The sequence below is a fragment of the Neolamprologus multifasciatus genome, chromosome 7 (assembly GCF_963576455.1).
Source record: "Neolamprologus multifasciatus chromosome 7, fNeoMul1.2, whole genome shotgun sequence".
In the NCBI taxonomy this organism is placed as follows: Eukaryota; Metazoa; Chordata; class Actinopteri; order Cichliformes; family Cichlidae; genus Neolamprologus; species Neolamprologus multifasciatus.
Window position 1 is genome coordinate 19,147,709 of NC_140445.1, and position 27,883 is coordinate 19,175,591.

The window sequence follows — 27,883 nt, forward strand, 5'->3', positions numbered from 1 at the left end:
GTTTATTACAGAGAAATGGCTCTTTCCAAAATAAAAGCTATACTATACGCTTCTTCTGGGGTATACTCTCAGCAGCATATTAAACATATCAGGTCCCCATAAGGAGAATCATGTGCTAACGGCTGTCTAAATGACTCGGGTAAAGTTTGTAGCATGCGTGCTTGTTGTTTTTGTCTGCTTCCACTTGTCTTTGCACTAGGATGATGTCAGAGTAAATGTGCAGTCATATTCATTGTGTTCCCACTAGTGCTGTCAGCGTTAATCTGAAATGACATTAACGCCACAACACGGCAAATCTCTGTTAACGAGCTACCGAGGATTGCTCAGTGCGTGGGGCTGGACAGGAGCAAACTGTGCTAACGCACTAGTTCCCACCCATGTAATTGAGCATTGCGTGGAACATCCAACATACTGTTTTACTTTTGTCCATGACACGCTTACCTTCAGGGTCATACTTCACATGAAGACCAAAACAGTTCCAAAGGCCAGATCTGAATGAGGGTGGGGGAGGTTCAATTTGCCATGTTGCAACGAGCTTTGCTTCTGTCTTGCTAGCTTGCGCTGCACTCAGTGGATCTGCGCTCGACAGTGCAGCCTGGGCGGAGTAGTCGAACGCAGATCCACTGAGCTCTCAACACAGACAGCATCGTCAGAAGAAAAGTTGATAAAATAAATAAATTTTTTTGTATTGTTCGATACATATGCATATCGAACCGAAAGCACTGTATCAAACGGTTCAATATCCTAGTATGTGTGTGTATATACATATATATACACACACACACACATACATATATAAATATATACATATACATATATATCAGATATCAGAACCATCATTGGCTCTTCTGTGATGCAAATGCCCCCTTTAAAAAAAACAAAACAAAAAAAAACCCAGAATGGTTTGTTGGCCTAGCATGATGAAACCAGATAATCTTGCACATTGATTGGGAAACACTGCTTTAATCAATATGGCGAAGAAGACCTTATTTAACATTTAAAGAACATAGGACTGGCTCTGCCTTGATGGTCTTTATTGACATAAAACATTTAGAAAAAAAGCAGTGTAATGAAAGAAAAACAGACGCTGGAAAAATGATCAAGTAACAGAAAAAACGTAAAAACTTAGATAACATTTATTGTTAAAATAAGCAAACTAAACAAAAAAAAAAAAAAAAAAAAAACATAAATAGCATTATTTGGTATTATCCTGTAATAACATATTCTGTTTAACATTTTTGTTTTTAATTTTTAAAAATGTATTTGTACTGGACATTTTGGATCAAGACTTAGCACATAAGAAAGAACTAAACAAAGATGAACATGTCTGTGTTATTACACGTGTCAAAAAAAATACTGTTGAAAGTAGAAAAAAGAATATTTTCTGTAATGCAAACCATCTTATAGTTACACTGGATTTGATAACTACAGAATATGACATAAGCAAAGTCATAAAGTATAAACAAATGTTTATTTAGCTCATTTACATGGAGTGAAAGAAATATCTTGAACATAAAAGAATCAAATATAAAAGGATCATCTGAATGACTTCCACACAGAAGAATGTGATTTTGTGTAAAATGAAACACAAAAGACAAGTCAGGTATCTCTGTGTATCTCTATGACTACACTCAAACACGTGTAATGTCACATTTCTTCTTTAGTATTGCACTGGCAAGTTTTCATATCTTTGTCACATTTGAGTCATGTGGAATAAAAACCTTAAGATTAAAAGTCCCGTTCTGACTTTCTGAGTCATCGTCAATAATTTACATTTACATTTTATCACATTAATTTATGTGACCGCAAATTAAGTAAATGAAAACAAAGTAGCCTACATGTTCACGTCTATCTTAATTTAAATATTTAAAAAGGAAGTGATCTTTAGTCACACTGTGGGCATAAATATGTATAGATGGGTTACAAATTAAAAGATGGTGGGCAGGTCAAGTTGATTTCGCTTTTGCATGAAGAAGAAAGGAAGCTTTGGTCGCCAAGACTGCTCGACTGGCTGGTGTTTCACAGGGAACAGTGACTAAAGTGACATCTGCATTTAGCCGAGTAGGGAAACAAATCAGTGGGTAGGTTTAAAAACAACAACTGATGGATATACGCATATTTGATGTGTGTAAACGGAGCGACTCTTCCTCAGGTGACAGAGTGTCAGCGATCTGACGACATCAGCATAACAATCCATCGTCAGCTACACAGACAGGGATGCTGCTGTGGTTTGTATCAAAATGAATGCACAGCTGAACTTTTTGTGGACAAACCCACTAAAGCACTATTTGTCAGAAACGTGGAAATAAGTGCCGTGGCCGGATGAGTCATCCTTGATCCCATTCTCATGTCTGGCATCAAAAACCGGTACAGCGAACCCCACAGCGAGGGGATTTAGTTATTTTATGTTGTGACGGGCATTTCAACCCCACGGCTAATGGTCCACTCATCCCTACTTAGAGGGAAATCTTGCTGCAAGCCAGTGCACCACCTTCAATCGCTTAATGAAACATGCCTATCCAGATGTGATTACAATCCCCCTGTCCACAGGACACGAGGGTTCAAAGTCTCCAAATCTCAGCCTGCTCAAACACATATTTTGGACCAATGTGTGAGACAGACAGACACCTGACAACTGGCAGTCAATTAACTTACTAAGATTCATAACTTTGTGTTGGGTTTTCCTGTCATTTCTAACCCATCTGTATATGCCTACATAACGCCTACACCAAACACTGCCTGAAGCTTGTAGCATTTACAAAAATGAAAAATATTAATAAAACAAAGAAGATCAATAAACAATAATTTATATGTATATATTAAAAACAACCTACAAGGCCATTTAAGGCTTTATAATAGTCCTTAATTGTTCACAAGCACGTTATTCAACCCCCGCCCACTGGGTGGCAGTGTTCCCCAATTTATATAAAACCTGCAGGAAGGTTCACTAAGTTTTACTGACCATCCAGAGCAGACAGTGTTCAGGAGTTATTCACAGAAGGCACGCAGTTCACAGTCAACTTAAAGCTCAAAATTTTAGGCTCCACGTTTTCTTCTGGAGAGCGCTGAAAAGCACCTTACAGTACAGATGGATGCTGCAGGAAGTGTCCGACTCTCCACTTCAACAGTGAAGATGCACAGCCAAAACAGTTTCTGTTATGTTGAGTCCTTAAAAACAATAAAGTCCTCACATCTTGTCATTAAAAGGAGAAGCTTTAGATTTTGGTAACCACGTGTTTGTTTTCTAGGTGTGAGTTAGATGGCAAGACAGACTTAAGCCTGCATTAGCCTAGTGCAAAGACTGGAAATGCAGGTAAAAGAGAACTAGACGGACCCAACCAAAAGATGAACAAAAAAAACAACGTTTTTTTTTTTTTTTTTACAGATCAGCATAACCCAACAAGACAGGGAGAGATTTCCCAAGTAAACCATCTCAATAGTTCTCAGCAAGACAGCAAACAAGAGCATTTCACAGCAAACTGCTTAAAGCATAAAGTTCAGATCAGCTGGGTTCACCAGCTCCGATTGCACAGAGAGCCACCGTAATTCAGCTCCAGCATTCAAGTCTTCTTAGCGTTCGAGTTTTGCTGCAGTTTCTGCTTGCGGAGGTGAGCTTCAATCTCGTGCCTGAAGAAGAGCATCCCCAGCTGGCCGTGCGAGGCCTCGTTCATGGCCTTGGACTGCATGCACATGCGGTACTGGTCGGGCGGGAGCTCGTCGGCGCAGTGCTTCTCGTGCCACAGGTGGAACAAGCCTCGCGACGGTGCTCGAACCACCAGAAGGTTGCTGTGGAGGTACTTCCTGTAGAGGTGAACATCTTCGCCGCCCCAGCCTTTGATGTCGATGTCAAAACCTCCTAGGCAGAACAGAAGGAGAGCGTGCGATAGGAAACTTTCTGCATTTTTTTAAAAAAAAATTTCTAAACATTTTTTTAGTTCCAGAGTTTTTGGATGCTGATTATGAAATCTGATTAGAGTTTGTGGTGTGTGATCATAACCACGGCCTTGTTTTGTTGTTTCTTGTGGGGACAGAAAAGACATTTGGACTTTGTGACCAGGCGAGCTTAAACCTGTCACATTAGACGCCAGAACTCCTCGTGCCTGCTTTCAGTTGCACTTTGTACCTCCCTGCAGTTTTATTTTGTTTATGCCGTCTCTCCCTGTCTGCCTTATTTTGTTATTTTGCATTTTTTTGTTTTAAATTCAAGCTGCAGGGGCAAACACAGATAAGACACAACATTTGCACAAATGGATGCATTGTGCTTCTTTCTGAATATGCACTCGTGGCCTAAAAAAACAAAAGGACATCCTTATGATGAAACAAAGAGTGCAAACGTGAACCACTAAATGATGCTTTTATAAAGGAATACGTTTGGGGAGACACATAATTTCATTTCACATCAAGAGTTCGGTGAGAAAGTAAACTGCGGACGCTAATCGTGTTTAGCTCTCGCACGTGTTTCGTTGTTCCCCGTCTCATTTTAAAGATTCCTTTAGAAATCTGTGATACAAACACAGAAGCAGACCCACTTACCACATTATTTGTTTCTCTCACCCACTTTACAGCTGAGTGGAAATAATTAGGATGTAATTGTTTTTCTCAGTTTGTTGTTGTTGTTTACCCAGATGGAAATCCTCTTTCCCCCCATCTCATGCTCTTTGGATTAAAACTGTTTTGTTTTAAACGAATGAAATTGGAAATAAAACTTTATCAGTCTACAAAGACGTTACACGCATTCCTACTTTTCCTAAGAGATTCCTTTTACCGGTAGTTCTCCCTCTGCTGTTACTGCAGATTACTGCAACTTCTGCATGCATGTGCATTTACGTTTTAGAGATCCAAAGGGGGAAATGCACACGGCGGACCAGCGTGTCTGTTACACGCTTTGCCTTGATGCGTGTGGTTGGACTGGTTTCATTAACGTGACATTCAGTTCGGTGCCTCCACAGTCACTTGATCTCCATCCAGTCGACTACTTTCAGGACGTGACGGAATGGGAGATTGCCATCATGGATGTGCAGCTGAAAAGTCTGCACCAAATGTGTGATGCTATCATGTCAACACGGACCAAAACCTCTGAGGAATGTTTCCAGCACCTTCTTGAATCTGTGCCAGGAAGAAGAAAGGCAGTTCAGACGGAAAAAAGGGTGTCCAACCTGATATTAACAAGGAGTGCCTAATAACATGGCTAACGAGTGTATTTACATCCTTATAATGACAATAATGATGCGACAAACATCGATTTCTGCACCATCATAATGTGAGTAAAGGTCTCATCCTTGCCCCTGCTCTAAAAACTGTCTGGCTCCACCGCTGAATGATTAAACAGCTGGCCTCTGTTTATGTAAAATAATCTGCCAACTTGCCATACCTCAATTAAACTTTTTTTTTTTTACTGTATATTTATCTTTATATTGTGTTAGTTAATCATCTCTCAGCAGAGCCAGGCTAGCTGTTCATTCTGTTTCTAATGTCTTCTGTGTTTTTGTCTTTAGATCCCATTTAGTTTTCAGCTCTGGGATCGATATGCACTCATAAATAAATACATGAAGTGGAATACAACTTGGAACATAAAGTGAGTTAACATTACTATTTCCCCATAATGCCAAACTATCCTTTTACAACACTCCTGGCCTTGGAGCTGTGTTTTACAATTTGGCATAGTTAAGTGAGGACATTTGCATGAATGTGTGTGCATGTGTGTGGGCCCTAAACAATAAAACACTCCGAGTTCCACAGTAGCTTCTAATTGATTTCACTTTGGAGGCAAACTAAATTGATGTAAATCTGTCTACAGAGCCAATATTCCTTGCCAGATATACAGATGGAGAGGACACGGGGCGATGAGATATGCTAATATATGCTGCTGCAGCTCAGAGCTGTTTCACGCAGAGTGATATAATAAAATCTCCTCCCTGTTAAGAAAAGTAATGCAATACTGAACCATTTGGGCCGTGAGGGCTTTTTTTTTTTTTTTTTTTTTTTTACATCCATTAAGCGGTGGCGCCGTTAAGAGTGGCAAAGTGCACATTTTCAGAGCTGTCCAGGAGGACCATTTCGCCCTGCGTTACGTAACACCTGCACACTGATAATCAGCCCCCAGGAGCAACTGTTTACCAATTCCTTCGCTGCAAAGATGCGCCGATGGGCACGATGCCTGTGTCAGGATTGTAAATAACCGTGATATTTACCGATGTTGAGGAAGTCGGACCTGTACTGGCAGGTCATGCCGAAACCGAAATCCCTCCAGAAGCCCGTGTCTTTCTTGATCACCTACAGGAGGAAATAAGCGAGTGTTAAACAGTTTGTGGAAAGAAATACCGGTCCAACACATAGGATTTGTCCACTTATAGCAACTGGAGAGGTGAAGTGTTTTTAAACTGTTCTGCAATGCAGCGCCACGCTGAGTGTGGTATTTTCCACAAGTGCGTGGCAGGGTTTGAAAAAGGGACGAGAAGAAGGTGTGTGCATGTGTGTCTGTGTGTGTGTGTTACCAGCTGTTGTTCTACTGCTGGGATACGATCAGGACTTCCATAGATCACAGTGGGGTTGTACTGGCTGAATAACACCGGGTAGAAGACCTTTTTACCTGAGATGCAGAAAAAAAAGAACTGTTAGATGAATCAGCTGTAATCTGATGGGAATGTGTGCATTACTATTACACAATAGAAAATAAGAAGAAAACTTAACAGGCCCACTCAACTCAGGCTGAGATAACTGAAAATCCAATTCTAAAAATCTGTCACCAGGGTTGTTACAAATACCCAGAGTTGGCATTTTGTCTTGTCATTAAAGTGTTTTGCACGCCGCATGCCTCATGGGAGTTTACAGCAGTCATCTCACCAGGCTGTGCGTTGAGTCGGCAGGTGTTGAGGAAGTCGGCGGTGAAGTAGATGTCCACGTCGCAGAAGAAAAGTAACACGTTGCCTCCCTTCCAAGCTCGGGCGCCGATGTCCAGACCCCGCCCCCGAGAGAACTCCTCGTCCAGCTGCATCAGCGTGTAGTTCTTAAAATTTGCTTCCCTTTAGAAAGGCGAAGAGAAGTAGTTTGGGTAGTTTACCCAACTTTAGAAGCACTTTAGAAGCTAGAAAAAAGCCTCACAATTTAACGAATTAATAGGAAAAAAAGTTGAATTCCAGTGAAATAACAAACAGCATGGTGTTATCTGCAAGCACTGTTGTTTATTTTGCCTACAAAAATCATATCAATCTAAAGCAGCAGACTCAATAAGAGAGGTTAAGAAGAAAGTGCAGGCAGGGTGGAGTGGGCAGGCATGAATGTCAGGAGTGAATTGCAACAGAAGGAAAGCAGCAAGAGTGAAAAGGAAGGTTTACAAGATGGTAGTGAGACCTGCTGTAGACGGAGGCACCGGCACAAAGAAGAAGAGTCTACAAAAATCATATTCACTCAACTTTGCTCGCTTCACATTTTGTCCCCAGTTATCCTCATGCCACATTTACCCACTACAGAAGCAGAACTTACTTCTCTTATTGATTGCACTCAAATAAATAAAGTTTTTAATGATTTCATCTGAACAAATGTAGTTTATGAGCATCTGTAATCACTCATCTGCCTGCTTGCCTGGATGTTGGGCTGCGGAGTCTATTCTTCAAGTCACTTTCCCACGCCATCAAACTCAGTGCTGACATCATCGCATCATTCATGCAACCAGCTTCCTCCCCATCACTGCCTCACCCCCGGTAACAGAGCTCCATCCAAGCCTCCATCTTCATCTTCACCAGTAGTGTCTAGATTCGGGTGGGTCCTGTTATTATTCCTATCACCTCCGACAAGCCGTTCTCCCACGATGGGTCATCGGAGTCTAATCACTAAACAGCTTAATTAAATCCCACATCTCAATAAGTCATGTTCAATTCTTCCAAATGCTCTCCCCTTATATCGAAATGAAACTGTTCTTGCGGCATAATTTGAAGGCCGTCTTTTGTATCCGTTCTCTTAATTGCTTCTCTGGTTCAGGTCCGGTCACCAGTCTGATGCAGGCTAACATATAGAGACATAAAATCTTTCACACCTGCAGCCAATTTAAAATCACCAGTTATCCCAACATGCATGTCTTTGAACAATGAGGGGAAGCCGGAGTACCCAATGCAAACCCGTGAAAGGTGCAGGAGAACAGAAAGGCCACAGCCGGCCAGTGGATTCAGAGACAGGAGCTACTTGCTGTGAGGTGAGGCTGCACTACTACCACTGCAGTGTTGTCAGACATTTTCTATATATTATTATATAACATACGGCAGATCTTTCCTATGTTTGCAGATTCTGTGCTCCATATATGACTCTGTTTTATCTACATACCACATATTAAGCATTAATTGCCGTATTTATGCTGCTGAATAAATTCTAGCTGTAATCTCAGCTGTAGGGCTCTGCTGTTGATTGAGTAATTTTTCTAGTACACTTTAATTTCCCCTCACAAAACATTACTGCGCTGCAACTGTGTTTCTAATTTATGATTTCTACTTAGCTGAATTGTGTTTAAATCTTACTTGGTGGTAATGAACTTTGGTAATGGTGATTTGACTGTTTGATATGCAGCCACTTTAACACTGAAATATAGCACAGCTCCCACATTTTTCACAAATCTTGAAAGCTCATCTCGCTGAAGGGTCCTGCGCCACCATTCAGCTTAACCAACTTTAGAATTTCTAATCCTCTGATTTCTGCTTTTTGAACGTTCCACCCAAAGATTAAACACGATGACGCACAAAAGTGCACATCAGCTCAAATTCCCACTCTTTTTACTCCGCTTCATGGGAAACTCAGCTGGTTCTGTCACTGGCCACTGAGTTGTTCAAGGCTGAAGCACGAGTAAAGAGAAACAGCTGGATCCAGATGTACACAGCTGTGGCTTTTCCTTAAGCATAACAATTTACACTGTTTGTGACTAATCCGTTCCTCATGCATGCGCATTCACAGACTCAGACAAAAACACACACAACTGCATGGGCTTTGAATAAAGGATGAATAAGAAAGAAAAAAAAAAACAGTTCGCATATCTCAGTGTGAAGCAGAACAAACTGCATCCATCACCCTCCTTCATCCATGCGATGCTGGGAAACACGCGGGAAAGAAAGAAAGCGCGCCGGGGCAGACGCACTCAGCTCTGTCAAGGAAAATCTGGATGACCAGAAGAAACATTTGGCCTGAGGTGGTTTGAATCATACTCCCCACATTTCCAAATCCCAGCTGTGCGAGTGTGTCACGTTTGCAACAATGTTCAGTGTGTGAAATTGATTCATGTATAATGCTGTGTAAAGCTTTTGTCTCGTTCCCTTCCGTTCAGCCTCCTCCATAAATAAGACATTATGAAACCCTCTGGTCCCCAATGGCTCTAAATTCAAAAGAAACAAAAACATGACACCAGTAATGAGACTATTTTATATAGTCTGAAAAACCACTTCTGCCTGTCATTAAAAGAAACAGACAAAAAAAAAAAGCTTTTACATCCCAGAACTGTCATAACTTTTGAAAATCTGCGAAAATGTTCATATACAGGTAGAAATACCTGGCTGTCTGCACTAACCTGCCCGCTCTGTGCTGTCAGTGCACGGAGCCTGGCCTCCACATCTACATCTCGAGTCTATAAACTCAAGCCGAGTCAGTCTGTTTCACTGTCTACACACAAGAGTCCCCGCGGACCCACCCGCTGGCACTAAACCGTCCACAGATGGCAGAGACGGAGAACAATAGCTCTGTTTGTCTTAAACAATGTTAACGCAACAGGAGCTTTATTCACATGTTGACTCAGGCTTTACTTTAATGGGAGACGAGCTTCCCATCGGCTCAGTCAGCAAATACATCATGATTTCTCGCAAACAAACCAGAACGCACAGTAACGTCGAGAATTTATGTGAAGTTGCCGGACGTCCTTCTGCTCTTTGTTTCTGTGTCTTTAGTTTTAAAGCTGTAGTTTATCCCTGTTTGCTAGGAAATCCACTCAGAATAACTAAAGTCATTTTTGCATTGAAGATTTTAAAAGAATGAAACAAAAACTGGGATCATCATTTCAGAATGAACAAACAATACAGAAGGCGTGAACATTATAGATACCATTTTTAAGGACGTTTGGACAGAGACGTGGAGCTAGACGTTTTCCCCAGTTTCCAGTATTTATGCCAAGCTAAGCTAAACTACTGTGAGGACTTGTAAAGTTAGTGGTACCACTAACTATATACCTGCTACCAAGAAGATGTCAGATGCCCGACTATTTCTTTAAAACTGATTTTAGATGTCAGATTGGTCCATTGGTGTAGTGGTTGACACTTTGGTTGTACATGTGAAAGGTCCCTTGTTAGAGACTGGAAGGAGACACAAACCCAGCATTAGTGGGCCACAAGCTAGTTCACTTCTACTGCTGGTCCCAAGCCCAGATGAAAACGGGAGTGCTGCATCTGGAAAATCTGTGCCAAATCAAACATGCGGATCCATCCCTTGGGAGATTAAGGAGCAGCTTAAAATACGCCTAAAATAACTTTTACTTTTGGACAGAGCCAGGCTAACACGCCCTTGTTTCCAGTCTTTATGCTAATCTAGCTGCTTAGTGTGTTTAATATTTACAGAGACATTTAGCTTAGTCAGAATATCCTGATTACTAATATTATTCAGGAACAAAATGCTACCGTCTCCAGTTGTTTCCAGGAGTTTGTCTCTTGCTCAATCCTATAAGCATGCGGCATAAGTGTTCCTTCTGGTCCGCGAGTGGGTGGTGCTTTTAAAAATATTTCCACAATCAAGCACATGGTAGAGGTATGTTTGTGGGTGGGGGGATAACTGACTTGATTGCATTTCCTTTTCTGGAGTGACTGACAAAAAGCTTGGATGAGGCAGCCTGTGAGGGCCCTTCAACAGGGAATTGAGTTCATTTATTTGTAATATAATCAACGTTATTGTCTTGTAATTTGATACTGGAGTAAGCGGTTTATTTTCAAGGCATTTTGCTGTTCATTATCTTGTTTTAATCAGTTGTGATTATATGGCTTGTTCTTTGGTTCATTTTAATAACAGTTCATCCAGGGATACACTTTTACTGGCTAAGTAAGTGTGTGTGCGTGTTTTATAAAAATCTTGTCATGCATATTTTATTTAATATTAGACATCAAGAGTTTCTATATTGAATGAGTGCCATTACTTAACATACCACTGCTAAAATGCTTCCTGGCTCGAATAGGAAAAGATGAAGCTGACTATAAAGCGGTTTTCTAGGCTTGCAAAGCAGTGGGTGATGCCGCCGCCTGCTACGTCGCTCTTAATACAGAATCTAAGCTTTGCTTCAAGTGATTTTCCTCTCTGAATAATGCTTCCACACATTTATGTGTATTTGTGTCTCATGACTGCAAGTCCAGAAATATGAGCATAGACCCCACATTTGTGTGTCAACTTAATCCAGAAATAAATTCTTGTTTTCTAAATTACTTTTTATATCTGCTCTTTTTCTCCCTTCCTACCCACAGGCATCAGCCTCCTCCTCCCAACACACACACTTTTATGATCTAAAATAGTCAATTTGTTTATTGTAGGCGTGATGGTACCTAATGGTACTTAGTAGGAGTGAAATTGTTGAAATTGTGTCAGATTGAGTGAGTCTGTAAAGAGCTTCCCTGTTGTGTCTAAGCAGCAGGTCTGATCCTGTTAGTTCTGCTCAGTCAGGACAGGGAGGGGAGGACTGACTGCAAATATGGTGCATCTAATATGAGGCCATATACACATTTCTCTTCATTTTCAACACTTCTTGAAGATATCACAGAAGCAAGCTTGCAATTTAGTCATGCGGTATGTCTGAATGATTTGCCAAAGTGTAACCCCATTTCTTTGGACTATGGGAGGAAGCCAGAGTAATCAGAAGGAATCCATAAAGAATATACGCAGACCGGATTAGAATCCAGGACTAACCAAAGTTGGCACCCTATTTAATATCACATCAGGCTGACAAATAAACAGCCTAATCAAAATAAATAGCTAGTGCTAGTCAATCTGTTAGCTGTGACGCTGTTAGCGTGATACCATGAGAGAGTTGTTTGACATATTGTTGGATGCTGCTATATTACATCTGTCCCCCGCATTAAAAGCCTCAGTCGATAGTAGTTTACATAGAAGATGTTGACCTGTCTGCAAACAAATTCTAACTACTAGCCGTGCAGTGGCAAAACTTGACACAAACCGGACATGGAAAACATCCTTAAAAGCAAAAGCTGTGCTAACATGTTTTAAGAGGCACAAGTTTTACTATGAAGGAATAGGGTCTCCTGTTATGGAACGCCAGGACTGCCATAATGAATTAATTAAATACACCATTAAATAATTAATTAAATGTGGCAATAATTAATTAAAATGGGAAATAATTAATTAAATAAATAGTTATGACACATGTAATTAATTAATTATTGACACATTTAATTAATTATTTATGTATTTCACATTTTAATTAATTATTGACACATTTAATTAATTATTTATTGACACATTTAATTAATTATTTATGTATTTCACATTTTAATTAATTATTGACACATTTAATTAATTATTTAATGATATATTTATTTATTTCATTTTGGCAGTCCTGGCGCCTGGCTCTCATCATGAAATAATTTTATCTGTCAACCTCACCCATCAAACTCAGGGGGCGGGGTTAACGCTGATCGACTCAAAACCATTGCTTTGGCCTGGTGGCCATTGTTTTTAGCACACACAACAACCAGCATGTGGAAACTAACAGAACTGAACTTTGAAAAACCCTGTTTGTGTGTCACCAAATACAGTTTTAATATTTTTTAGCCGAGAATGTAGTGGTTTAATCTTCATGTGTCTGGTCGGTTTCTCAAGATACAGCCTCTTTGCAAAAGTGCTTCGATGATTTCGGAGATGTCTGCCCAGTCTCGCGGCAAAGCGTGTTTAGACCCGCTCGCCTCGCAAGCAATCGAGCTGTTATTACCACCGACAAAGCGCAGGCCCCGGTACACAGCTGTAATAACCCCGCTGACACGGACTTATTTTACTGAGGTTATATTTATCGGGGATTTATTTCCTGATGTTCTTATGTGTCCTACGTGTTTCAGTCGCCAATTCTGAATTATAACTAACATTAAAAACATGTTTAAGGAGGAGAGAGAGCAAATAAATTTGATTAACAGCTGATCTTTGGGTTTTTGTTCAGTCATCAGCGTGACCTGTGTATAAACGCATAAAAGAGATAACGTTGGTGTTTCTGTCATGTAGTAACTGCTGGCTTTAACTGTACAAAGGTTGTTCGAAACTATGACACACATACAGACTTCATGATGTTCAGCTAATATTTTTATTGTGAATATTAATCATGAGGGTAAACGGACCTGTACACCACGGAGCAAGATCAGCATATCCACGATATCTTCAGCTCTCTGAGGTAACACAGCGTTTCCCAGCTGACTAATCTAACGGTCATCTACGAATAATTCACGGGTCATATCAATATGATTTTACAGAAAAGCATCCTTAATACTGCCAACTATTCCAGAGACGTGAAAATCTACAGCATAAAGAACACAAAAATATAGCAGTCTAACGCAACACTGTAACAGAGATGAACCGTCAGTTTGTCAAAGCGGAATGAAAGCGATTGGTTGAACAGGTGAACCTGTGCTTAGAAAACCTATTAAAAAACAGATGATATAATATTTCTGTCCAGGTTGCAGTCTGCATTATGAACATGTAGTTGGAAACTCTGCTCCTCTCGGTGGAAATGCGCCTTCTCCTTCCTCTTTGTATAAAAACATTTTAAAAGTCAGTTTAATCTCAAAATTTACTGTTAAATCCAAAACACACCAGATAAAGAAAAGCGAATGGTTCAGTCTAACACATGTGCCAGTGAACCATTAAACGTCTGTAAAACTGTGCAGTTATGAAACGTAACTTTAACCTCAGCCAAACCGATTTGCTCAGTTGTAAATAAAACAGCGAAGTAAACGTGACCCGACAGACAGAACCTGAGTGAATTAAGTCCAGCGTTTAACACTGAGAGCTAAAACTCAGGTGAGGTTTCAAAGCTGTGTGCCGGTGATTGGACATCAGCCGCTGATGAAGCGGGTTCGCCTATAAAGTGCTCTGTTGGGAAACAAGCTCCAGCAGCTCTGCGCTCGGGAAAAACTATATTTACTTATCTTGTGCAGAAAAATGTGCTGACGTTGCGTAATATCGAGCACCGGCTGCCCAGTTAAACTGTGACTATCACCAAGTAACGCGGGCGTGTTTCTTGAATTAGCAGCAGGTGTTAAACAGCTGACAGGTGAGGAGGAGGATGCATGCAGGTAAACTGAGGGCCTGTTGAGCTGATCGCTGGTTTCGTGAGAAAAATGTCAGCTCGTTCTTTATGTTACAGAAGCACAGAGACACAAGACCAGGCGGAAAGAGACGATCGTTCGGTGAAAATGAGAATCTGCGAATGCAACACGTGGAACACGGAGAGTGGAATATGTAAACAAACCGGTTAACGTAACCCCCTCGGTGCACTCTGCATGCTGACTGTTAGCAGAGCTACTGAAATCTCTGAAAACATCTGAGCACCTTTGCAAACATGTTCTATGTTGACAACCTGACCCGACATGTGAAGATTACAGCGCGACATTCGCAGCTAAAACACAGTTAAAAGTGTAGTTGGTGACAGAAAAACGGGGTATTTTAAAACTACACCACCAACATTGCTGCCTGTGATTTGAAATGTATTCTGGGATACCTGGCTGCCCCAAGTCTACACAAGCAATCGATTATCTAGGATCGACCTGTTTTGACTTACTTTGCACGGCAACCAATCAAATGTTAGAGAAGCAGCATGGGCAGCGTTAACCCCGCCCCCTGAGTTTGATGGGTGAGGTTGACAGATAAAATTATTTCATGATGAGAGCCAGGCGCCAGGACTGCCAAAATGAAATAAATAAATATATCATTAAATAATTAATTAAATGTGTCAATAATTAATTAAAATGTGAAATACATAAATAATTAATTAAATGTGTCAATAAATAATGAATTAAATGTGTCAATAATTAATTAAATGTGTCAATAATTAATTAAAATGTGAAATACATAAATAATTAATTAAATGTGTCAATAATTAATTAATTACATGTGTCATAACTATTTATTTAATTAATTATTTCCCATTTTAATTAATTATTGCCACATTTAATTAATTATTTAATGGTGTATTTAATTAATTCATTATGGCAGTCCTGGCGTTCCATACCCTGTGGGTTTCCAGTTTGAGTCGCACTTTTCACAGTTTCACTCCAGCTTGGATAGTAGCCAAGTGTTTCCGGACAAGTTGGCGCCTTTCATGCAAACTACGGGACACAATCTGCTAGCGACCAAAGCAGTTGCTAGGAAGTCTTGGTCAACCAGTTAATAAAAGGCAAAAAAGAATATGTGCATATTTGTAGGAAATACATATTCTTAGTAATGTGCGTTTTTTCCAACGTTTGCTAATTGGCTGCAGGCGAGTCACTCTACACTGTCATGATTGTTGTACGTCCCAAAAGTTAGCATCATATGAATCTGCAAAACCTCGCCACCCTCTAATCCAGTTTCTGTAATAACAGATATTTGTTTGATCAAAACTGAAATGTTGAAAATAAGAACATTCCTCTCAGCCTTAGCTATAAATTGTCTTTAGTGCTGATTTACTAATATTAGCAAAATAAAGATGTGGAATTGCACCTGCTAAATATTAATATGTGAGCATTTAGCATTTAGGCCAGCCTCACAGACTCACTGGTACAACTGTAGTTTCCACCTAATACATACATAAAAATATAAATAAAAAAGTCAACTTCCACTTACTCAACATCTCTCAAGTGTTTTCTGTATTCAACAATGCCAGTAGCTGCGTTATTTTTTTTGTTTATTATTTTTTACGTGCAATAAATTTTAAACGACTCATACTTTATGTTTGGCTGTCTTCTGTTTACAGAGCAGGGGGTGGCATGCATATCCTCTCTGGATGCTTGTTCTTTATGGCGAGCAGGGGAATCAGCAGTCCATGCATGTAATAAAGGATTAAGTACAAACTATAAAAAATGTAGACTCATGATCACTCTCTGACTGACGCCCTTAGGCAAGACACCTACCAAAGTTAATAACGCTTTTTCAAAATAGATCTGTATTAAAGGCATCAGATCTCTTCATAATGAATATTGGACAGCTTTCAAACTCATGAGAGATTTGGATATTATTTCATACACTTATAATCTTCTTCCAACTTCTGCTCAACTTTATTTTCATGCTCACTCAAAGCTCCCAGTGGGTTTTTCTGAGATCGTTAACCCTTCTGTGCAATGAAGTAATGGCACAAATTGCAAAAGGCAAGTTGCTACAAGATAAAAAGAAAGGAACGACAAAGTGATCTCATCCTTTGATGCTTTGTCTCTCCAAATTTCTGGGCCTTTTATCTTTGTGAGATTTTCATGTATAATCCTTGGTGACACCCTTTTTCCATCCCCGGAAAAATCTGTGGTTTGTTCAAGTTCTTTCAGCTCTTATATCTTATCTTTACACCTCTCCTCTTACTTCCTCTCCCTCTGTTTTTCCCTCAGCCTTTGGCTCCCCTCTGCATCTGAAACACAGTAATTATTCATATGTATCGACTGGTATCTCCACAGAACAGATCGCTCATTCTTTTCCATCCTTTACACACAATCCGCCCCCCTCTCCGTCTCCGTCTCCATTGGTTTCTGCTCCACTCATGTTGTGTTGAATCATTATTTTCTAGCATGTAAGGCTCGAAAACATACAAGGCCCTGTTGGTTTGAGTCTGAGTTTAGGCTTTGAAGTGTGCATGTGTTAAGAACCACATTTGAAAGCTGCAACTGATTTTCTGTATGTTTAAAAAAAGACAGAATCGCTGGAGAGTAAGGCCCTGCTTTCTGGAATCTTGCTTTTAAATAGCAAATACTTTTATACTGAATTTTAATACGTATACTCTTAAATAATGATCACCTGCAGTAAAAAAAAAAGGTAATAATTTAAACCATGTAGAGAGGTTGATATGGGCTGAAAAGCTGCCTGAGAGCCAGGACAATTTAGATCTTGTTAGGCTCTTGGGAAATTGGCCTCAAGTAGTTTATATTGGCTGTGGGTAGTCATGTAAATGCTTCCCAAACAAATCTGAGTAGGGACACTGCGCTATTTAAAAGTGGGGAGTGTGACTGCAATGTGACTTAATAGAAAAAACAAAAAAACTCCAAGACAAATAGCTAGAGGTGACATGTGACAAACTAAACCAAGTTATAGTGTTAAATTGAATTTGCTGGAAGTGCAGAATCTTATCAGTCGCTAATGATGCCAACATGCTGCAAACAGATATTGACTTGCTGGCCAATTAAGGCATGTGCTCTGTGTGAACCAGTTTCGTTTTACAGAAACAGCCCTCTGGTCAGTCCTCTCCTTGACTTGGTTTTTAGGGTGGAATCTGGATAAACTGAAGAAAATAAGAAAATGTTGCAGGGTATATAATATAATGTACTTAGAAAGTACTATTGTAAGTCGGAGCTATGTATGTATAAAGGAAAAAAATTTATAAAAACAAAAAATGGATAAATAAAATAAGCATTAGCTCACATTTGGGAGATGTTATTTAGCTTAAAAAAGCTTAGAAGATTTGCGACACCTTGCTCTTTAATTAAATCATTGTATAACTGCATGTATCAGGGCTTAGCTGTGCTTTGTGTTTAGTGAGGCGATGTTAACCCTAAAATGTTAAAGTATGTTGGTTAACATAAAAGCATGCTAGCATCATTAGCATGCTAACATTAATGTTTACCTCATGGTATCAACCTGTCTGTTTGGTTACCTGGTAAATCCTTCTACACTGCCAATTTCTGAGCAACCAAAATAGGCAAAAAGGTAAATGTTAAACCCCCGAAGGTTCATTTCTATATCTGATATATGCAACCATTTACCAAAGGGCTAAAATGGGGCATTTATAGCAATTATGCATCTATAACACTTTATAAAAGCATTGTGTCATTTTGATTTCATGACAAAGTGGCGTGATGGTTAGCACCATGGTCTCATAACAAGAAGGTGTTGTGTTTGGCTGGCCTTACTGTGTGCTGTTTACACGCTCTCCCAGTGCCTGGGTTCTCTCTGCACTTCACCTTTGCATTTGCATGTTGGGTAAATGTGTGCTTCTAAATTGGCTACAGGTGTGTATGTGAGTGAGAATAGTTGTCTGCCTATGTAAAACATCATTTTACTATATTCACTGTATTTATAGACTATATGAAAAGTCTAAAATATAGCTATACAGAATTCAAGCCATGTGATTTAGCCCAGCTCATCTTTCCTTCCAACATTTCATTTCCTGCATTTTTAAGATGCATGTTTTAGATGTATGATATCTATGGTTTACCCATAGATATCATACTATGCAATCATGATGAAAGTTATTATACCAATAATTTATTACACACTTAATGGGGGTGGGCAGTGTTTGGATGATGACTGTACAACAAGTACACTTGTTTTTTAGACAACCAGACAACGACTCGTTGATGTGGTCCCTTAATTACACAGACGTAAATCCATTTTGCACACAGTGACTCTATTTATCTATTTATTTATATAAACAGGAAGTACCACTGCTATTTTTGACTTTTCTCATAGTGATTAGCTTAACAACTGCACAAACACAGCAAACAATACTGCTGCGTGGCCATGTACTAGTTTATGTAAATTCATCTAATCTTTATAGCTGTACAACAACAACAACAACAAAAAAAAAACCCTGACAGTTTTAAAAGCAGTGAGCAGGGTATTATATAGTTAAAGCTAATTTCCAACACCAGTCCATTCATGTACGCTATAAATGGGTGACAACAGTTAAAGTGTCAGATTAGAGCTGGGATGTAATTCTGTCACTATACTTGGCATTTATAGACTCCAGTCCACTTATAAAAAAAGAATAATGCTTAACTCTTAAAAATAAATCATTACCTGCAGCAACACATACGGACGTGCACCTCTCCTTGCAAGCTAAAGAGCAGGTTACATTTGATTGTATCTGTGCTTAGTCTGTCTGTGTCAGATCCCAGATACGAGAACAACAAGCCATGATAATTCCCAGTCATTTCAACCACAGCCTGAATGTTAGATAAAAGGGAAGAGGAGTGCAGGCTTGATTACAGCCAGTGATTCACACCCAGATATGTTTCCACACAGCTCAGGAATACAGTAGAATGAGAAGAGTACAAAGAGACGGAAGTTCAAAGCAGAAAAACTACCGGAAATTCCAGTTTATTTAATGCCGTTCCCAGACTGCACCTTCAGCTCCAACTCTTTTCAATTTCTGTTTTGTACAAACTTTCACTGTCACCTATTTAAGAAGGCTCCCACACTAAAATCAACGAGGCCTCGGGTTAACTGTATGTTTTTTGTGTCTGCCTTTCCACATTCACAGGTTCTAAATTTGCCTTCTTTACACTTGATCTGACACTTTGCTCTAAGACCGTGCAATGCTATCTTTTTTTTAAATCTCCACGGTTTCCTCTCAGCACGGTGAGACAAAGACACGCTGTGTGATCCCGGTGATAGTCCTACTGATTCAAGGCCACACAAAAACCTTCGAGGCTGGGGAATTGACAAGTGTCACCATAGCAACCCCCTCAGGGAATCTGCGGCGCAGCGGATCTGACTCCCGATTGGGCGACAGCGATCCCTCTCCGAGAGATGTGGGTGTCCGTGCGAGAGGGCAGCAGGATCACAGGCTTGTTGTAATTTATCTGTGCTGGCTGGTAGCTCTCAGCTACCCGGCATGGGTGGCACACTGCTCTATTATTTATCAGACAGATGACTGGCTGTGGCAGAATGGCGAGCCAGGAGGTGTGTGCGCTTTGTGCACCAAGGAAATGTTTATAGGGTAAGAGTTGAAACAGTGGAAACATTTCTACAGCGCGTTCCAAAAGCGGCTACACGGCTGGGGCTGCGTTCACTTCATTATGTAAATTGCATTTCATACTCTTGTGTTGGGAATTATAATTCAAAGACCTCTTCTTGGCTCCACTTCCAACCCACCTGGATGTGTTCTCCAGAGTGCTCTGGACTTCGCTCATCTGCTCTTTCCCAAAATACACCACCGTCAGATGAACCCGGCCGTCCTGACGCACGCAGACTTCCCTGTACATAAACACAAACATGCAAAGGAAGCGATATTAAGGATGAAAGTGTGTGAGGAGAATGGGATTTGGGGGTGTGCAGGAAGGAAGAGGACACGAGGGGTTTTAAAAATACAGCTTTGGTTGGAGGATCTATCCATGCAGTGCCAAAACACAACAACTGTCATAATGAAGTGAATCGCTGCTTAAGTAGTTCATCATAAGAGCCAAGTATTTTCTGATTTCTGCTTTATAAAGCTGAATTTCTTTGGGCTTTGGCCAGCAGACTGAATACTGGATCTTGGAACCTAAACATTCACTATTTCCTGATGATTTATTCTAAAAAAGGAAATAAAATTCATCGTTTGGATCTGTATTCAAGGCTTTCCCCCCATTTTGACCCCGTGTTAACACACAGAGGAAGCTCTTATTGTGAGTAAAACAGACACCAGGTGGAGATGCCTGAAGGCTCTTTGATGGAGATGTGTCAAATATATCACAAGCACATGCTGCAGATAATTCACCTCTCCCACGAGGTACGCATGCAAATGCGCAGATGTGCACACGCAGTTTGTCAACATCTTCCCCAAAGGGACGTTAGGGCAGGCGATTCATAGCATTCATAGCACACAACATGAGGCAAAAATGCTTGGAAAAAAATGTGCGGGGAATATTGAGCCAACATTTTTGCTGCAATTATTGATGTCGCATAAAAAGCCCTCTATAAATGTTGGTCTAGAAGTAAATTGGAATAAATTGATTTTTTGTTGGGATCTGATGAGACAGTCTAATTCTGTGCTGGGGCCACGGAGCAGACAAAAACCCATCTCTTAATTATTTGAGTGTGTAAAAAGCAAGAAATCAATTTAAAAATCTGCCTGCATACAAACAAATCTCACAAGCAGGACTTTTTATCTCCATAGTCTTTCCTTTTAATATATTAAGCATATTTTCAAGTCCAACTGTGGACAAAGAACTCATAATAAGTATGGATTTACCCAATGTTATCTCGAACACACACACACTTACTCTTCTCTTACTCAGTGCACTTTTATAATAGATGAGGGTGAAGTGTTTGCTCAGCGACTCCCCAAGTCTTTCAAGTAAGTACACTCCTTGCCGTGCTGTATATCAAGTACCGCTGGTCTGCCAGGGGGGCATTTTAATGGGCTGCAACACTGCCACTAAAGTAGGATTTACCATGTAAAAAGAGCTGTGATAAGCAGCAGCAGCAGCAGCACAATAAATCACAGACATTAAGGAAGACATTTCCTCAGCTTTGACGGGCTGCAGGGCTGAACCAAGCATGTTTTGCTCTCAGGTGATTAGATTTGAGAGCTGTGAGTGTGAATTATTACAAAAATTACGGAAATGACTCATTTTATTTTCACCTTAGAAAATTCCATTAACCCCGACCCTTTTTCTTAAAGAAAAAAATCTGTTGTGATTTTGTGTCATGCGCGCACCCGCTCGGCTCTACTTGTGGTTGAAGCTACAGTGCGGTGTGTTTAAGGTGTTAGTCATACGCGTTAAAAGTGTGCATGAAAATAGATTCCCTATGGTAATGAGGTGACAAAAATGGCTGTGATCACCGAGAACATCTTTATTCATGTTCTGGTCTGAGTCATTTTAAGTCTCTCAGATTTGTTTACATTCAGATTATGCCTACCAGCAGCAAAATAAATTAACTGATAAGACAACGCATGCGGTTTCAAAAATGTTAATTACATGCCCCCCTCCCAAAAAAAGTAAAAATAAAATCTCTCTGATGTTAATTTTCTTCCCTCTAATCTCCTCAGCCCCTGTCTCTGACTGGTTGATCCTTAATTAAAGTTTGAAACTTGGTTTGAATAACACTGAGTATCGCATTTTTCTGAATTAGTAACATGCGATAGAAAGAGCCGCCATGAATAATTTATAGGGGCGCATCTGTCTGCCGACTTTGCAGGTCAAAACATCTAACTCACCTGAAGTTGTGCATGAACTGCTTGAACTTGTCCGTGCGTCGGGACAGCGGGACGATGATGTTGATGAGCACATTGGTTGTGTCCACTCTCTCGTTTTTCACCTTCAGGAGTGGTCCGAAGGGCCGGAAGAGGACCAGGCGTCTGAATTCATTACTTGACTCCCCTCTGAAGGTCAGCTCGTACAACGTACCTTTGTCCTTTTCTGTACGCGTGATACCTGGCGGGGGGAGATTTGGAGCATGAAATCAGGAGCAGATAAGTTAAATACAGTCAACATCATTGTTTCTTCTTATAAAACAGTAGGGGTGTAATTTCTTTCCACTATATACTCACTCATCCACCTGTTGAACTGCTTCTTATTACAAATATCTAATCAGCTAATCAAATTAAACTCAATTAATTTAAATGTGTAAACATGTTAAAGATGATCCATACCACTTTTTTCAGGTAAGAAAAGTAAACTGAGACTGCAGTTGGCACAGGCTCACCAAAACTGGACAAATAAGATTGGAAAAAGACTACCCAGTGTGGTGCCTCGATTTCTGCTGAGACTTTCAGATGGCAGGGTAAGAATTTGGAAAGTTTTTGTCTTCTATCAAAGGTTCAGACAGATGGTGGGTAATGGTCCTGGGGCCTAGTTTCTTTTTTTTTTTTCATATTTTTATTGAGAGACAAGTGTACATTAGTTTACAATGACAATACAATCTGTTCCCCTCACATATTTTTTAGTTTTTCTTACATGAACAGATACGTTAATATACACACACACACACACACACACACACACACTTAAATAAAATTGAAAAAACAAACAAACAAAACAAAACAAAACCTAAGAAGAAACCCAAAAAAAACACAAACAACAAACCCCAAAACACACACAAAAAAAAGGGGGGGGGGGGGCGGGGGGGGATATGATATTAATCAGCTGGTAGAGCGTTTAATGACTTGCAATAGTTTACGAAGGGGCCCCAGATACGATAAAATTCTCTGTATTTGCCCTTTGCCACAAGGCCTATCTTTTGCAATTTAAGAAATGACATCACTTCTCTAAACCAAAAAGAAACTGAAGGTGGCTTTGAAGATTTCCAAAGGAGTAAGATGCAACGTCTAGCCAAAAGTGATGTAAAGGCTATTATTTTGAAGTGTGTAGGGTCGGTTAGACCAGTGTCGACTGGAAGCCCAAAAACAGCTAGAAAAGGGTCCATGCAGATTTGGGTTGGGGGCCTAGTTTCTTGACACACCTTGGGCATCTTAGTACCAGTTGAATATCATGTAAACACCCCAGCTTACTGGACCATGTACATTCCTTTATGTGTTGTCACTTTATTGCAGTTTATTGTTTGATAACAGCATTTTGGTTATTTTGTAAGTGATTTAAGTGTTAGCCACATGTTTAGTGAGAGCTGTTAACTATAGATTTAATTTTCTGCCAAAAGGGAGCATAGGGTAGACGAAAGTTACTCTGGGTTTAGCTAGCAAAGAAAGTTTCGGGATACCATTATATGTTGCTCTGATGTCGAGAAGTTTATTTGTTGTACATTCCCCTTTTTGAAGCCTTATATAAAGACTATTGTTTCTACAATTGATGTTCGATCCATTTTTTTGGCTAAGTGGATTTGCCACAACATTATGATCTTACTGGACCATGTACATTCCTTTATGATCATGGTGTATCAATCTTCTGATGGTTGCTTCCAGCAGGATAACATGTCATTTATTTGAGCATCAAAGCCAACTGTTTTTTTGAACATGACAATACGTTCATAGTCCATACTCACCAGATCTCAATACAATACAACATACAAGAATACCACTGTGTATGTGCGGCCAACATATCTGCAGCAACTGTGTGATGCTATCATGTCAATATGGACCAGATTTTCAGAGGAATGGTTCCAGCACCTTGCTAAATCGAATCCAGGAAGAATAAAAGCAACTCTGAAGGCAAAAGAGGTCCAGTATTAGCAAGTTGTAACATATAAATTGTCCACTGAGTCTAGATCTGGGTAAACACCACTAAAAGAATAGAGAACCATTCAAGTAGCTAGCAGTAGCAGAGATTCTGGGATTAGATCATTAAAATCCTGGAGGGATTGATCTACAGGGTGGGCCATTATATGGATACACCGTAATAACATGGGAATGGTTGGTGAAATTAAAGTCCTGTTTGTGGCACATTAGTATATATGTGAGGGGGCAAACTCCTCAAGATGGGTGGTGACCATGGTGGCCATTTAGAAGTCGGCCATCTTGGATACAACTTTTGTTTTTTTCAATAGGAAGAGGGCCATGTGACACATCAAACTTATTGGTAATGTCACAAGAAAAACAATGGTGTGCTTGGACTTTAATATCACCAACCATTCCCATTGTATATCCATATAAATGGCCCACCCTGCACATTAAGAATTTGCGGGACTCATTTAAATAATTTTCATTTCAGTTTTTCAATTATTTAAAAGCTGTTTTTGTTTCTCTGCTGATTTGCCATTGTCATCTGCTTGCAGTGTTTAAGCTAGGTTTAGCTAACAGGAAAGCCTAACTCTGTGTTCATCCCTCAGGTAAAAGAGTGATATCACACTTCGAATGTAACTGCTGACAATATAATACAATACAATATATATATATAATACAATATAATACAATCCAGAATCAAAGGCAGATTTTAATTTTTGTGCTTGAGTTCACTTTGTTTTCTTTTGTTGTAATAATTTTGTTTTCCTGGTTTCTCTACAGTGCATCTTTCTTTTGACTCCCCATAAGAATTCTGTGTGCTAAGTAAAATATTTTTCCATCTCTAGTTTTTAAATGTAAAATATTTAAATTTTTTTCATGGAATCCTATTTTCATCTCTGTCATTAATACTTTTTTTACTGGACTAATATAATTTGTGTGGAAAAAAATAAGAGGGCAAATGAGGCCACGTAAACCACACACATTCTCCACGGTCTCTGTCAGTTATCTTGATGGACGCTGTATGTCAGCTTGTTTCCCCATAGAGAGGTTGTTTTCCAATTACTCTGACATTACTAACAGATTACTGCTTACAAACATACCCCATGAGGCTAGTGGAACAAAAAATTGGAAATTGGATGCGAAAAAACTCATTCCTGCAAGGAGGCATTTGGTGTTCAAAGACAGAAGACAGACAGACAGATGGAAGAGAGTCAAAAGACTACTGATGTAAAAAGAAGAAGAGAACAGAGGGATATCTGCAGCCATAGATTTTGCCTAATAGCAGCTTGAATTAAGGCCTTCCTGTTAAATTGGCCTGCTTCCTGTGAGCCAAGGCCTCATTTCCCAAAGGGACACCATAATCTTTCATTTAGTAAATACGTTAAACTATTTAGACTGAGTGCCGCCACTTCCTGTCTCTGTCTTTTTAGTCTAACTGCACTTCTTTTTCTCTTTCTGAGGCCACAACATAGTTGCTGGCAAGTTCATTTTGCTTACCTCTAGTGTTTGTGTACAGTTTCAGCTCACTAGATTGCTAATGCAGCCCTCAAACTCCCCAAAGATGCTTGTGTTAGTCTGGCTATCTTGACTGGCTTTCACTTGTCTGACTGGTTGGATAAAATGTTGTTTGTTCAAGAATCACTTAAAATCGATGTCCAAGCTCATTAAAGGGAAAAAAGCACAAGAGATGTGAGCAAGCGTCTCCATTTCATTAAAAAAAAAAAAAAAAAAAGCATTTCCCTGCTGCTGACTTAAAGAAATGTGGAGACCGCTTGCGTGAACACAAACAGATGCACAAATGCATGCACATCCTTTAAAGCCACAACCACATAAACACAGACCTAGATTGCGCAGGACCACACACAAGCTAATACGGATGCATGGAGCTCCACATGGTGACCTTTAGCTCATTTCTACAGAGCTAGGTGCCCCATCACTCTCTTTAAAACCTCCACCCACTCACACAGTGAAGATAGTGACCTTCAAAGAGCAGGCACACACACTAAAACACCGTGTTTGAAGAGATCCTGCGCTGTGATTGAGCAGCAGCTGTGCTCATTTCCTGAGGTTATGATCATAGTTGCAGAAGAACAAACTAGGAGGATATAATGGCTGTGGTTTTACACAAATACACATATTTCTGACCTTCCAGGGATTCATGTTGACAAAAGAAAAGGAGAGAAAGGTAAAGCAAGATAGCAGAAGATATTAGAGTAATTGTGTTCTGAGGAGAAAAGCTGTTGACAGTAAAACAAATGTGGTTAGGGGAGTTTAGATTTAACACAGTGTCACAAAGAAACATGCATTTAATTCTATTATTATTAATTATTTAACGTGTAATTTGTTAAATTCAAAGGCAAAGAGTGAAATCAGCGGTAGAACACAACCAAGGAGCTCTTAAGGAACTTGAATTTCAATGATTTCCATTATACATTAGTTATACAATATCCCAGTAGCCAACAGTAGCAGGGCAATTTAGCACATTCAAATACAATTACATAACAATAAAAAATAGGATGATTATTTTGTTGCTGGCCCTCATATTATCTTGCATTACAAATCCAGTGTGGCGCTATCCTTTACAGCGATGCGCTGTGGGTATTTGCCACTGGTATTGGTTGGTTGCTGGGTGCAAAGAAGGTGCTACAACAAAAACCTCCTTATGATTGCTTTGGCTGCTCCGTAGCTTGCATGGAAGACGCCGCCTTGTCTGCCAACACTCTGAGCTGTAGTGAAACTTGAAGTGCAACGCAAATTAGAAACATTCACCCTTCAAGTAAAAGTTGTGCCATACCGCTGCAACCAACACATTTCAAAAGGTGCAACTTTTAAGCTTTAAGCTGAGACTTTGATGCTTCTGTTGATACCATACACATTTACCTTTGATAAAATATTTGCAGATAAACACATATTTCAGGAGATTGGGTTGAGATTTAACATGCTCTAACCTTCTATGAAGTCAGATGGTGTGTAGACTTTGCTAGCTTGAGCCTTTTCCGCTGCACTCCTGCGGTCCTGCTCAGATGAAGGCGTATTCAGGCTATGCAGAGCCGTCTCCAGGACCTCCGCAAGCTCCTCTCGTTTGTCCTTTCTCACAGGCTTCTCCTCCGGATGACGTGTCAGCCCCATCTCCAGCTGGTATACTCTTTGCAGGGTGAAGCTCTCAAATGGCACTACAGCGTACTCGCTGGGCAACCTGATGCCAGAGGTCACCTCAGCTTTTGACAACTGGGCCTTCAGGAACTCCTGTAGGTCCGCCGGCTGGCTCTTGGCTACCTGAGCTTCTCCAACACCACCTCCTTGTGAGGGAGCGCCTCCTTCCTGCCCCTCTGCTGGGCCTCCATTGGCTTTTTTCAGGCTTTCCTGTACTCCTTTCAACTGCTGACTGCGCTCCTGCAATGCCTCTTTCAACTGAGCTATCTGTTTCTTCAAGGAGGAGATGTGGAGGCGGTGCTGCTCCTCACGCTCTTGGAGGAGCACCTGGTAAGAGTGGGCACTCGGAGGACCGCCGCTGTGGGCAGGCCCAGCTCCTCCGACCCCAGCGGCTCCCGCTCCGGTCTCCGGCCTCGTGCCTCCCAGGCTGGGATGATTAGATCCAGCGTGGGGTAATATATGACTCAGTGGAGGGTCATTAGAGTATGGTGGGCTGCATCTCATCACATAAAGGAGTGAAAGTGAGCAGCAGAGGAGCACCAGAAGCCCCCCGACACGGGACACCCACAACAGTAGTCCGCGCCGTAACATCACTGCACGCAACATCAAAACTCACTCCTCCTGGTTAAACCCACAGAGGTATCATGTAACCTCACACACTCTGGC

General features: G+C 40.4%; 1 protein-coding gene across 1 annotated transcript; it reads right to left on the bottom strand.

Annotated features, from left to right (window-relative positions):
• csgalnact1a (chondroitin sulfate N-acetylgalactosaminyltransferase 1a) lies at nucleotides 1-27,823 on the bottom strand. Its single transcript, XM_085168342.1, has 7 exons — nucleotides 27,013-27,823; nucleotides 22,106-22,322; nucleotides 20,059-20,160; nucleotides 6,844-7,022; nucleotides 6,495-6,589; nucleotides 6,192-6,273; nucleotides 1-3,856 (listed from the first exon to the last, which is right to left on the bottom strand). The coding sequence occupies exons 1-7, from the start codon at nucleotides 27,821-27,823 to the stop codon at nucleotides 3,561-3,563; spliced, it is 1,782 nt and encodes a 593-aa protein (XP_085024468.1). The 3' UTR covers nucleotides 1-3,560.
• Between the last annotated feature and the right edge of the window lie 60 nt (nucleotides 27,824-27,883).